The 14,327-nt window shown below is 42.9% G+C and overlaps 1 protein-coding gene and 1 pseudogene across 1 annotated transcript; one reads left to right on the top strand and one right to left on the bottom strand.

Moving 5' to 3' along the window:
- Window positions 1-6,954: 6,954 nt before the first annotated feature.
- On the bottom strand, window positions 6,955-11,085 carry trmt10a (tRNA methyltransferase 10A). The gene is made up of 7 exons (XM_014155793.3): window positions 10,638-11,085; window positions 9,484-9,652; window positions 9,185-9,256; window positions 8,975-9,049; window positions 8,064-8,213; window positions 7,718-7,823; window positions 6,955-7,524 (listed from the first exon to the last, which is right to left on the bottom strand). Exons 1-7 carry the CDS (start codon window positions 10,805-10,807, stop codon window positions 7,262-7,264), a joined length of 1,005 nt encoding a protein of 334 aa, XP_014011268.1. The 5' UTR covers window positions 10,808-11,085; the 3' UTR covers window positions 6,955-7,261.
- An 800-nt stretch (window positions 11,086-11,885) lies between these two features.
- On the top strand, window positions 11,886-13,974 carry LOC123728662 (tapasin-related protein-like; annotated as a pseudogene).
- Window positions 13,975-14,327: the final 353 nt, after the last annotated feature.

The following is a 14,327-nucleotide window of genomic DNA, read 5'->3' as shown; positions in this document are numbered from 1 at the left end:
TTCAATTATCATAAAAGCTTACCCTATACAGCAAATTATCCAGTGTTAAATCAACACCGACAGCATTCAATTTGACACTGGGCCAGTGTCTATACAGGTCCACACTTTTGAGTGTTAAATTAACATTGTGCTTAGTGCTGACGCTATTACACTTTGTAAGTGTTAGGGAATGAACACTTTCAGTGTTATGCAATAACACCTCATATAGTATTTTTAACACTAGGAAGTGTATGTAGTTTGCACCAATGGTGTTATGCAATAACACCTCATTTATTTAACCATTACACCAAGACATCCGCATCTCTTGACAAGGTCACTCAGTGTTGGGTTAAGGACATTACAATAATATTTACAAGTCTTTATTGCCACATGCACTTATGTAAGCATTTATAAAGACTTCAGAATTGGAAGCAGAGTTCCACCCATGACTGTATTTGTTAGTGACAGAGACATGGTTGTTGAATTTGTTCATTTTCAGTCCTGTGGACTTCACCAAGTGAGTTCCTACTGTAGGAGAATGGTATCATTAAAATGTTACTGTTTATGACAATACATTACATATATCATAAGGCAGTGGTCAATATCACATCAGCACTGGGTTCACACCACATCACTAGCTTAATCCCATATCTGTTTGTGATATCTTGCCAACACTTGTTACTGTCAATCTTGCCAACACCTATGTCATTGTCAATCTTGCTAACAACTATGTCATTGTCAATCTTGCTAACACCTATGTCATTGTCAATCTTTGTAGAAAAACACAACAGCCAAAGAGAAAGAAGAGACAGAGACAGAGGACAGAGACAGATAAAGGGAAAGAGGAGAGAAAAGGAAAGGTTGAGGGGAGATTTTTGTCTTTCTGCTGGAGTTCAAGGTCCCCCCATGATCATTTCTATCTGGTGTATCCTCCCATACATACCAAACTCTACGGTGGCTAATTGCTAATACTTTTAATTAAATTAGTGTGATGTGACCAGAGGATGAGGCAAGTTATGACATTGTCAAAACATTGGCTTTATAACAAAGTGTAGGGATCAGGCATGACTGCAGACCTGGGTTCAAATACTAGGCTATATGTTTGTTCTAGCCTGCCCGGCGTGCCAGATGGGCGGGGTTTGCCGGTTTACAACTATGCTATTGGTTCCATTGCGCCAGGCAAGCTCAATGAAGCTGACAGAAAAAAGTAGCCTCTAAAGGTTTCAGCTGTTGAGAATGTAACTAGGTCAAATTGAAGTTACAATCTTGTCAGGGTACATTTGGGGTCAATTTCTGTTGTGATTACTGTTATGCATTCCCATCCACCCACTGCAGATGATAGTGGTGTGTGTGTTACTCACATGGGAGAGTCTGTGCACTGCTCTTGGGGTGATAGGGAGTCCTCGGACGCGGCGATGTACCTCCTCCCATGTGCCCTGGGAACTTGGGCGTAACCTGTCCATAGAAATCGAAATAACAATCAGGACAGGGTCAGGCCAGGCCTCAACTGGTGCCTCCTGGTAAAAACGTGCCCTGAACCAAGTGACATGGAGGACCTTTGTCAATGGCTCCTTATAGGAGTCAAGGGCTTACGTCAAGTTAAGTCAAATAGGCTAGACATAACCATTTTGGCTCAAGCTTTCCATGTAGGACCGTCAAAGCATGGAAGGGATGGGTGTGGGTGTAGGGGTGTTAGCCAGGGAACATTGCTGGCTTGGACCTGGGGGGGTAGTCCAGGAGATTGTCTGTGTCAGAGGACGGGGACCGTGGGAGACGAGGAGAGGAGCCGTTGGTCAGGGTGTGTCTGGCCATGACAGGGAAGAGATGATGTGTGGGGGAGTTGCCAGTACCGAGCCAAGGGTCCCTCTTCTAGGGACAGGAGGAGAACACAGCAAAAAACACAATAAAGTCTAATACAATAAAGTGAGGTAACACGTCACTTGAAGGGGTATACATAAAATGACAGGCATGAACCAAATTGATTGAGTTGGGAGTCCAAAGCCTGAAATAACCCTATCATTTGCCAAACGGAATAAAGGGTTTTGTTTTATTTGGAACTGGTGTCCAAAAGTAGACACTAGTCTTTTACATGAATTGATGATGTGCTGCTTTTACTGTCTCCATGTCCTTTGTTGTTATTGTCTAATTATTGTTGTTGTAGTATGTATTGGCTTGTGCAATCAAAATTCACCTTTAGGGGATTGATAAAGTACTATCTAATCTTACCTTATTAGTTGAGTTCAATGTCCTATTTCCTTTATCAACAATGTCATCATCTCAATAAAAGCATGTTATGCCCAGTACAGGAAATCATTGCTACATGACTGAGCAGGGCCGTGGATAAAAGACACATCTGGGAATATTCCTCATCACTACAAATAACAGTGAGCTATTCTCTGCCACCTGCTGGCTGTAATGCCACACGCACACACAAACACATAACTGCATGTGCGCACACCCACCCACAAGCGCACACAAACCAAATAAAATAACATGAACACACATCAATACAACTATCACTTGAGCCCACTGGCTTGTCGCTGGCTCGCTGGTATGACATAGCAGAAGTCATACTTTCATTTGTCACCATGACAACTCACACCACTAGAAGTTAAATATACTAACACGGCAAGGTCAAAACTCCTCATCTATATCCCAGCTTGACCCCAAACTGAGCTGTGCCAGTCGACCCATGTTTCCATGACAACCGTCCATCTGGCTGGCTTTATACGGGGGAGAGGGAGCACAACCTGGGCATTGCTGGTGCCCATCGGGCACTGTCCCAATCTCCTCCTCAATACCCATTTCGAGACCTTTTAGTGTGTTCCTTTGGCACCACCATCCTCTGTGAACAAATGAACGAAGACAAGAAAAGAGCAAACTATTATGGAAGCCGCATGTTTGACTCCATCTCATTTATTCCAGCCATTACAATGACCCTGTCCTCCTACAGCTCGTCCCACCAGCCTCCTCTGTGCTCAGTGTTTTCAATCTTGGTCCTTGGTCCAATGGGAATAAGTGGTTAAAATGATATTCTGCACATAGGCATACAGCTCCTACCTTGGACCAGAGACACCTCGTGCTAGGGTAGGGGCCAATAAAGTCTACGGAGAGTGATAGAAGTGCTGATGGTGTAGTGAAAACATTACCGTTGGAGAACTGAGATGGGTGTTGTTGACCTTGGCGTTCACAGAGCACTCGCTGATGTTGTTCTGGTGGAGAACTCTAACCTTGGAGCAATACCCTAGGGAAGATGAAAGAGTGGATGACTTGAATGGATAGTGGCCCGATCCACTAGTTAGAAGAGCAGCTTAATGCGTCAACATAAATTGTGTCCTTTCAGTACATGTACGCTGTCTCTGTATTTTCCTACTGTGACCTATCAATTATTGTCCAGTGAAACATCCTTGTCTTACACATCTCACTGTAGCAGGACTATAACCTATAGCCATGGTGATGGTGTAAACTCTGTGATGTAAAAATCTCCTAATTACAGGGAAGCTAATGGACTGTGTCATGAGAACATTTCTGACCAATCCAGAGAAGGAAGGAAGCAGTTTGGGTTCTGGGAATAGGAAGCTCCTCAAAGAAGGCCAGTGCCTTCCCCACTGCAGCAAAGCATACAGTGGTCAATCGGTAGGAATATGGGGCTCACAATGCAAGGGCCATGGGTTCAATTCTTGCTGGGGTCATAGAGTATACTAAAATGTTTGCACTTGTAAATGGCGTATGATCAACTTGCTTATTGTCTATTAGGCTACCACGTTGCCATCATGTTAAACACTTAGCCAATTGTTGGACCAAAGTCACTTCTTAACATTTAGAAGACAAATTACAGCACCTGGAGGAATCAACTGTACCAATTCAACGTTGACGGTTTCACCTAGGGAAAAATAAGCTAACAAATAGCAGTTGAATATGAGCATACAATATCTAACATCGTAGTAGAAAAAGGTATCAAATAGGCTTGTCTACAGGCAGAGGTATATAAAATAGAACTTACTCTCCAGCACCTCTGCAACATCTCCTGGGCCAACAGCATAGTGGAACACCTGAATGGGAAGAGAAACTGAACAAATCTCATTTAGAAAATCTTGTTCATACACATTCTAGGATTTCTCTGTTACCAGTGTATGGGACAACTGCATGGCGCCAAACCTCCTGGCATCCAAGAGAGCTACAAGGTATACAGGCTTTTGTTCCAGCCCTGCTCAAACCCACCGGAGTCAGCAAATCAAGTCTGCTGATGAACAGCTGTGTATTCTAGTATCTACTGTGCAAAAGCTTGGCTGGAACAAAAGCATGCACACCTGATAGCTCTCCAGAAGAGTTGGTTGGCCACCCTTGGTTTAGAATAATCAGGAGACGTGTCACATTGAGCCACCTTCTCAAATCTCATCTTCTCTTGAAACAGGAGTGGGAAGACAGGGGGGGAGACACTCCAACTTGTGGTATTGGCTCATGAAGCACCCACTGAGGTAGATGTCATCCTTGGCTGGCAAATGCACACCAGGGCATGATACCTGAAATGCATCATTATATTTAATAACTGGTTATGGTGTCATGCCATCAGCTTTGCAAGCAGTTAGGATGTATGTTCCCCATTGATAATGTAGCAATTGAAAAGGAAGATCCAACCAAATTGGGGCTTATACCCAGGGGCGGAAATCCCGGGGGGGACGGGGGGACACGACCCCCCCATCCTGGGAAAAATATGATTTGTCCCCCCCAATATATCACTGAAACATAACTATGTAATTTAAATAATATTAATAATACGCAATGAAAGCAATTGTGCTGATTATAGACACTTAATAGCGCGTTTTTAAGTTTCAAAAGATTGCGACCCCCCCCACCCTTTGCCTCACAATGGTTTGATCCACTGCCAGTTCCTTAGCTTGCTAGGTAACGTAGAGGTCGTATCTACTGTCTGAAAGGCACTCAATGCACGTAACTGACGTGAGGTTAATCCAGTCAATCGCGCACACACACTAGCTGAATATGCAGAGCTAGCGCACAAATATTAACTATTAAGCTAGCTAGTACCTATTCCATTTATGTGGCGTCGTCAAAGATGGAATCTTTGCTATCGTCAATTTATTCCAAGATCAGCATGCATGTAAGTTAGTGCTTCAAAGTCCCTGTGATAAGGTTAGCGATAAACTGAACAGAACTACACTCTCTTCTACCATTGTTTTAAATATATTTAATGGTCTCGTTGCAAAAGCTAAATTGTTGCAAGGGAACTTTTATTTATATATTTTATTTCACCTTTATTTAACCCGGGTAGCAAAGATTATAGCAAACACCACTGAATTGGTGCTCGCTAGCTTTGCAAATTCAGCTATTGTTAGAAGCCAGCCAATATGAAACAAACGATTAAAATTACAAAAGGTTGCAGCATATGTTGTGTAAATGGTGAACTCATACAGCTGTCAACTCTTGTCACTGCAATCCGTTTCACATTTGCTAGCTACCTTTTAGATCGAAGCCCATATAGAATGATAGAAGATAAGATGATAGAAGCCCATCTCCTACTGTAAATAACCTACATACTGTGTGTGTGTAGCCAACCAGGTAGAAAAATGGCAGAAAAAAGACGGACATCAGAGTATTTTTCAGTACACCAAAACGCAAAGTAAGAACCCTAGTAGCCTAATATCTCAGACTAGTTGATAAAATGTTCATAAGAAAGAAGTGAAATGCTAATGGAAATGTTTCACAATGATGTCATTAGGCAGAGCAGGCAACAGATGGCACACAGACAGCAGAGTTGGGGACAGATATGCAGGGACAGACTGGCAGAGACAGGGAGTCTCAGGTAAGTTTGTTGAGTCTTTGTTTGGCAACATTATGAAAGGTTCTCAATTTTTTTAACTTGTAAAATAGGAACATAATTGGAAAATGCCATGGATACCCCCACTCTCAACTTAAACTGGTGACTGAACTAAGATTTGTTAAAGGCAATGGTATTGCTGTTGTGATTAGTTGTGTAGTTTTGGGTACCGGTAGTTATGAGTACGGCAAACACCTTATTTCTTTGGTTCCTCAATATACATTTACCATATTAAACGTAGGCTATGTGTTACAGCACTACTTTTGGTGTCCCCCTCAGGCATTGCTCTTGAGAAAATGTAATGTAATTGTCCCCTCCAAAGTTGATATCAGATTTTCGCCCCTGCTTATATCATAACTCTCCAATGATGATGGCCATCTGTGCCATAAAAGCCCTGGCCTCAAGGCAGAGGCAGTAGTGTCAGTACAGTACTCAAGGCTACACAATTACTGCAAATCAAAACGATGAAGTCCGGTAAAATCAAACACTGTGGATGGATCCCACAAGTACCGTATATCGCCAATGTCATTATTGTTATGCATATCCTGCATGAAAACGTACAAACTTGCTAGATATGCATGTTTTGCAACAGAGACAGTTTATTTTATTTTCCAGGTTGCTCAAGAGAACCGAAGGCATTAGTGATAAATGGAAGTGCTAGTTGAATGGGCTAGTTTCCGGGTAGATAACGTAAACGATACAACACTGTAAACGACGCTCTTCACAAAAGTAAACTACTGGGAAGCAGGTACATTAGCTAGCTAGTTGAATTAACAAAACGTTCTTACCACCCTGAGCTGTAATTAAACTACCACTTTCATTGCTTTTCTATTCATTTGATGTTAGCTAGCTGCTAATGTAGTTTATCAAGCCATGTATATTTAGCAAGCAGAAGCAGCACAGGTCAGCGTCATCCATGGCGTTTGACATTTACGGTTTCAACCAGATTATTTTAGGTGTATCATCTTTCCTTGGCCACAAGAGGCAGTAGGTCCAAATGTGCAGTGCAGTGATTCTCCTGCAGAATTACCCATTACATATAGTGCTCCGGTGCTAAATGTACCAGGCAACTTTAATTGCACATAGATGTATGTAGGTTATTTTTCCTACAGAGACCCAATTTATACCAGTAATACCAGTCTGTGTAAGTCAACATGTTTTAATTTAATGAAAAGCATTAGACTTGCTACAAAGCACTAATAACAGGTCAAAAGGTATAACATAGATCTGCAAATGTGTGACTTGTTCACTTAATATATGCACTCCAAGTCAAATATTTTCCATAAAAAAGCATAAATCAACAGAAATCTGATAACATAACACTGACTAAAAATTACTATAATTTTGCAATCAAAAAGAACTCAAACCCGCAATTCACTAAATCAACCATTTTGCAACAGATAACAATTCATATTAAGACCCAGAAGAACATGGTAGCATTTGGGGCTATGCTGCAGTCTGCTCTTTGGGAGCCTCTTTCAACTGCAGTGTGTCCTGTCCTCCCTCCTGTTGGTCCTGTGTGTTCGTGGTGTTCTGTATGACTGTCTCTGCTGTGTCTGAGTCTCTGTCAGAATCCTCCTCTTCCACATTCTCTTCCGTCGCTGGTCCCTCTTGGCCCAAGGGAATGGCCCCTTTCCTTAGAGGCAGGACGGTGAAGAAGGCCTCCTGCCAGTCCCTCTTCTCCAAGTACACCAGCATGATCTCAAACACTGTGGCAGGGAACATGCACACACAAACACAGTTATACATTAAGAATTGAATATTAAAAACCCTTATCACATACCACTCATGTTTTTATTCAAATTTCATAAGTCTGTCAATGCTACACACTACATGAACAGGCTACGGTAAATGGAGGTGGTTTCTTATCTTGAGGTGTAAATCATTAGGATAGTTCCTCACCGTGGTTGACCGCCAGCACTTTGCGGCTGTTCATTTTGACGAAGCTGTTCAGTGGGAGCTGTGCGTGGTCGATCCCCAGCTCCTGAGCCCGCTCAAAGGTGATACCCTACAGGACAAGGTAAAAGGTCAAACATAACGCTCACCAACGACTGACATAAATGGGACCTGACGAGGGCTCCCATTTCAATGGCTCAGATCTAGGTGAAGTGTCTAGGGGTAGGGGGTCGATTTGGAATTGGTTGTCTTGACTTGCTGCTTAACATACACAACATGTTGAGTTAAAAAAAATACTTAATAGACCATAAATTAATCTTCTAAATGTTCTAGGTCATTCTGTAGTCCTGACCTTGTGGTGGTTGTGATCCACCAGGCCTCCGATGACGTAGGCCTTGGTATCGTCCAGCTCCGTCAGAACGTTGGGAGAGTCAGAGGTCAGGTACACCAGCTGCTCCTTGGCCACCACTTCGTGGTACGCCTCTGCTTTCACCGTTATATCCTGCCCAAGACGGACACACACACACAAACAAAAAGGTACCAGGTGTTAATGTAAGCTGCCGCCTCCTAACCTCCTAACCTACATAACACCCACGGCCTAATGACATATTACTCTTCCTTCTTCACTTACAGCCGTCTTAAACCACTCAGATTGCATCCCTAAGTAGTGGGGTATTTAATGGGTAATATGGTTGGCATCTGATGGAAAGCGTTGGCAAGTGTTTGGGAGAGGTGTTGACTTGTGAATGTATCCAATTGCACACAGCTCCAAAAATCTATTTTTTATTTTATTTAACCTTTTTTTAAACTAGGCAAGTCAGTTAAGAATAAATTCTTATTTATTTACAATGACGGCCTACCCCGGCCAAACCCTAACCCGGACGACTCTAGGCCAATTGTGTGCCACCCTATGGGACTCCCAATCACGGCCGGTTGTGATACAACCTGGAATCGAACCAGGGTCTATAGTGGCTCCTCTAGCACTGAGATGCAGTGGCTTAGACTGCTGCACCACTTGTTCCACCAGACAAAAGTCTTGCCTACCTTTCGCCAGAGCTTTAAATATGGAAACCCCCATGAGACATTACTCCCCATATGTATGCATACCCCTCAAGTCATTTCCTATCTTCTCAAACACAGTGTAACATGCGCAGTACAACATGCGCAGTGCATCTCTGAAAAACACCCCCCTAACTATTTCCATTAGTAATTTCAACATGCATTGGCAGTGCGTATCCAAACTAACAGACAGGGTACACTCACCTTCCAGTTAACCCATCCTTCATCGGTCTTATCCATGTTTTGCTTCAGCTGTCCACCAAGGCTGGTTAGAAAAAACTGGGAGATGAAAAGAGAGAAAATACAGCACTAAGATGAATGAGTCTTGAATCACTTGAGTTCAGTGGTGGTTGATGGATGATTCTGCAACGGATGATGATGATGCAAGGGGTCCTGTGGGGCAGGTAGACTCACCTGAACAGGGTGCACCGCTCGCCTGTTCACTGCATAGCATCTCTGGATTTGCTTATGGAGCTTCCTAACATCCTTCACAGGGGAAACAATACATAAAGCATGAAACACGGGATTCAATACTGTGCCATCTTCTATGTACATGGAACGTTGCAGTCAGATAGAAATGCCATGAATAGAACTGCCGTGATTCGTTACTCTACATGTCTGAGATGAATGTTTGTTCTACACAATATATTTACATCTGAACATTCCACAACGTTGTGCCCTACTGACCACGGGTGCCCTGACAGTCTAGCTACCTTAAACATCATGAGGTTGTCGAAGCTGCAGTCTATCACCAGTCTCAGGGGGCTGCTGGGCTTCACCTCTTTCCTCAAACGCTTCCGGCCAGCCACAAACTCCCCACCCTCCTCCCCCTGGGTCTTCCTCTCAAGGCTCCTCTTCTGCCTCTTCTCCTTCCGCTTCTGCCTGTGAAGCACACACCATATACAAAGTTAGTCAAATGGAACTTTAAAAGGTAAGACAATACACAACATGATCATCATACACAAAATGGTGCTTTCTGCTTCAGGATATCAACAACATTACAATTTGTCATGTGGGCATTCTTCAAGGTACAACTTGCCATAAGTCAATAGTGGCAATCTTGGTAGATTTGAATTATGTTGTTGTTGTTGTTGTTGTTGTTTGTAAGCAGGAAGTAGTATGATGATGTCATACCGTTGAGTTAATTATTGCCCAGTATGCCCATAATCACTAAGAAGTAGCCTAAGTGAATACAGGGGGCAGTTTAAATGTAAAACATCACTAATGTAAAACACAGTATACCTAGCTAGTTAACTAGCTACTTGCCTGGAAACCCGATGTTGAATTGCATTGAATTCTACATCGGCACAAATGAGTGTTAGGATCAATAAAGTTTCCTCTCTCAACCTCTACAAGCCAGTATGTTGAATTAAATGAAATTTAAAACATACTCTACCAGTTGTTACAACTATTGGTCCTTTTGACAGTAGGAATGTGGGACAATATATCCACAGGAAAGTATAAATAAATCACTTTATCAAAGCGCTGGTAGTGAATTCAGATTTCTATCTACTGAAGCATGAGCAGAACCATGTAAACATGTGCAGGAGCTCAGCAAGTATGCATCTCTGAGGTATAAATGCGTGGCGTGCATGCATTTGTATTTTAATCTTGTACGCATGCTTCCGGAGATAGAAACCTTTGAAAAGTTGATTTAATTGTACTTTCCTGTGGATATATTGTCTCACATTGCAAAAGCATCAACCGCACAGACAACCGGTAAGTAACAATTGAATTGTATTAAAGATTCTGGCTTGTAGAGGTCGTGAGAGGAAACTTTTCTGATTCAAAAGCACATTTCTGCCCGATGTAGACTTCAATGCAATTCAACATCGGGTTTCCAGGAAAACTAGCTAACGTTACTTACTTGCGAAGGTTCCTTTCCTCCTCCCATTTCTGGTGCCTCAAAAGCTTCTTCCTCTGGTTTTTTGAGAGAATCTCTGTTCCTCCGTTATTACCGATATGCGCATCCTTATTTTCAGTGGCAACATTGTTCTCCCGGGACGGTGTCAAATCTTTGACAGTGTCGCTGGACATTTGACGTGTATTTTTTCTTCTGTTGTAAACTGAATGCCGAGTGTCTTCGACTATGCTGCCTGGTTGTAACTGCTAGCTAGTGTTCAAATATACGCACGTACTACGGGAAAGTAAAGCTTACCAACCTCATGCATATAATACTTCACACACACATTAGCTAACTATTGTTTTTAATCGAAAAGTACCATCTAAGAACCTAACAAAATTGCCAAAATATTCCCTGTCAGTCTGGCCATTCCACATGTAGCTTTTTCGTTGTCGCACAGTGTGTCGTCATCAGAAAACACTTTATTCTTCTTAGGTGGGATTTAACGGAGGAGGTTGGCATCCAATTTGTTGCATTACCGCCCCCAACTGGACTATAGTATAAATCCATTATACTTTGATACAAAATGGGAAAAGAGGAAATAAAAAAAACACCCTTCCATCTAACCCTACACTCATCAAAAACACACTACCTCGTTCCACTACTTTGACAATATCTTCTCCTGCACCATGCCAACGGCCTGAGGAGATGGGGCACCACCACTCAACACAGCCAGGAACTCTTTTGAAGTCAAATTTCATACACCCAAGTACTTATCTGCAGCTGCCACCACAACATCTATTTTCTGTGATTTAAGTTCCATTTCTGCAGTACAGTTGATAACCATTGCTCTGAACGCTAAGAAGCCAACCTTACTGAAGCATATATCACTCATTAGCCTATCCCTCTGTGCTGGAACAGATCTACCACTCACAGGGATCCTCTCAGGATCCCTCACCCTTGACCCATCCTCCTCTGCTTTCCTTACTACCTCAGCATATGAGACCTTCTGCACTACTCTGACTGGTCACCTAACCTACCTCTCTCGCACAAGACACTTCCGATCCCCAGCAACATGGGCACCCCTACAGTTGACACACACAACTTTTTACAGCCAATCTGCACAATCACAAAAGTGTGATCATAGAAAGTAAAGTGAAAGTTCTTCTTCAACTTATAAAACAAGTTGAACTTGTTTCAGTTGAAGTGAGAGAGAAGTGATATCTGACATTTCTGAAACATGAAACTCTTCACTCCTCTGTTTAACTCCAGATGCAGGTAAATTATTTACATATTTTCTGTTATTATTATTTTTTTTATTTTTTTTTCACCATTAAGGCTAACATTCATCCCTGTCTGTTTTCACACCCTTGTGTCCAGGCTTGCTGGGATTCCTACAGGTGCAATGGCTGCCCTGTCAACTGACGGATGAGAATGTATGGACAAATGCTGAGGGACACATTGAAACTAAAGGCATCTACAGAGATGCTGTGGTGCAGTTTGGCAACTCAGGAGACAGAGTTTTGTAATGGAGGGTAAACTCAGTTTACCCAGTTTTCTTTTCATGAATTGGGTTTACCTACCTATCACACTGTTTTTAATTTTTTTGCATTAGGGTTTACCCAGAGCCATTAATATGATTATATGGCTCTGGCTTTTCAATCAAAAAAAATCTACAAGTTAAAGGTGCAATATGCAGAAATCACTCTGGCATTTCCTGTTGCTAAAATGCTAATATTTTGCCTAATTTCAGTTTGTGACAAAACAAACAATGTATAGTGTAGAGAATAATGTACCATCTAAACTGCTGTGAAATATATTTTCATTAACCAAAAATATAGTATTTTCAACTGTTTGAAGCTGGTGTACAAAACCGAAAGTAAAAGAAGCAAAAATAACCTTAACGGGAAGCATAGAAATAGCATGCATAAAACAGATCTACCCCTTTTTATTGCTTTCAATAAGATTGACAGATCTATAACTCATATTTCTATATGCATTTGGTCAGGTCGCCCAACAAGTTACATATTGCAGCTTTAAATCTCATCTTGCACTGGTGGTGGTTCGGAATTTTAAGCCAGATGTGTCTCACTCAACATCTAAGGTGGATATGAGGACGTTTGTGGATGGTCCGGTTCATCGGCTGCAGTGTGAAATCCACAGGTATAGCAAAAGGATGAGCCGTGTGCGTTGACCCAGCCTGGCAGGAAAGGAGCACGACATCTGGTTCACTTGCACACTGTGGCACAATGCAAGTCTCTTCACCATCACCTCCTTCCTCAGAGTCACCCCCCACCACGACCATGTTCACCTACCAGCCAGACTTCCACATCTGGCACACCATCAGAGTTAAAGAAAAGCTATGCACTTCAGGTATGGTGCAGACCAATAGATTTTGTTTGTATTGTGGGCTTTCGTACAAATACCGGCACACATACTGTAATGTAACATGTATTCTTACAGTGCACTCTTATGTGTCTACTGGTACACAGAATTATGGCCCAGTTTTTCCTGGTCAGTTTGTGGTCAGGAACAACTTCTGGCCCTACTCATACTATGGGTGTCTCATTTGATACAGTTATGTCTGCCAGTGGTCCAACCTAAGATCTGTCTGTGTACCTCCCCCCATTGCCCTTACCTTCCCCACACTCTCCCTGTAGCCCCTGTCTCTGTGTAGCTGTTATGGTGCTTATGACCCGCTCTCCGTCAGTGCAGGTGGGCCTGCAGAAGGAGCCGATCCTGCACTGTCAGTTTGCCGTGGACCACAAGGCCCCTCACCTCACAGTGGAGTGGTATCTACAGCGGCACGGCGGGTACCGAACCAATCTGTTCAGCTACTCCAGCAGCTCAGGGCAGACAGAGGGCAGCGGGGTGGCAGGAAAGGGCATTGCCAGGGGTGACGCCTCACTGACTGTGCCCGTTACCAGTGTGAGCAGTGAGGGGACGTAGGTGTGTTCCATCCACGTACCCCTACTCAGTGGTAGCCTGGACATTGCCCTGCATGTCATGGGTGGGATCTCTGGGGGTGTGAGGGGGGTAATTCACTGTGTTGGTGTCAATTCAGTTTTCAATTCAGTCAAATCAGGAAGTGATTTCAAACGATTTCTCAATCATAAATCGAGCTGTACAAAAGAGTACAGTACTTTACTTGCGGAAGTATACGTAAAGGTTCACAACTTCACATAATCCCACGACAGACGCTATTAAATGATACCTCACTAACCTCTCCATAATATTGCCCGTCTTTCGTGTTTCACCCTCAGAGCCTCCCCGTGTATTCTTGACCACAGAGCAGTTTTACCCCCGGGACATGGAGATTGACCTATTCAAGGAGACCAGTAGTGGTCAACGGCCTGAGTAGCTGGAGAATATCACTTACTACAGTCACCATAAAAACAACGATGGTACCTACTCTCTGTCAGCCTTTGTCAGGCTGCGGCCCTCCCCTGAGGAGTCAGAGTGCGCAATGTGTTCCTGTAGAGTGTCTCCTTGCCGGGCCTGTACATCCACAAGAGCATTATTATAACTCCTACATATGTGTGACCTGTACCATTTTAAGCCCAGAGTTTTTAGCAGCTTCATGGTTAAGCATGTTTGTCGTAGGAAGGAGACCAAAGCGCAGCGTGGGTATCGTTCCACATCTTTTATTTTAATGTGAAACTATGCAAGACATACAATAAACTATAAACAAACCAACAAACCGTGACGAAGCGG

Source organism: Salmo salar, chromosome 18 (assembly GCF_965601325.2).
Source record: "Salmo salar chromosome 18, fSalSal1, whole genome shotgun sequence".
Lineage (NCBI taxonomy): Eukaryota > Metazoa > Chordata > Actinopteri > Salmoniformes > Salmonidae > Salmo > Salmo salar.
Note: the sequence above shows the minus strand (reverse complement) of the source record. Positions and strands in the feature narration are given on the sequence as shown.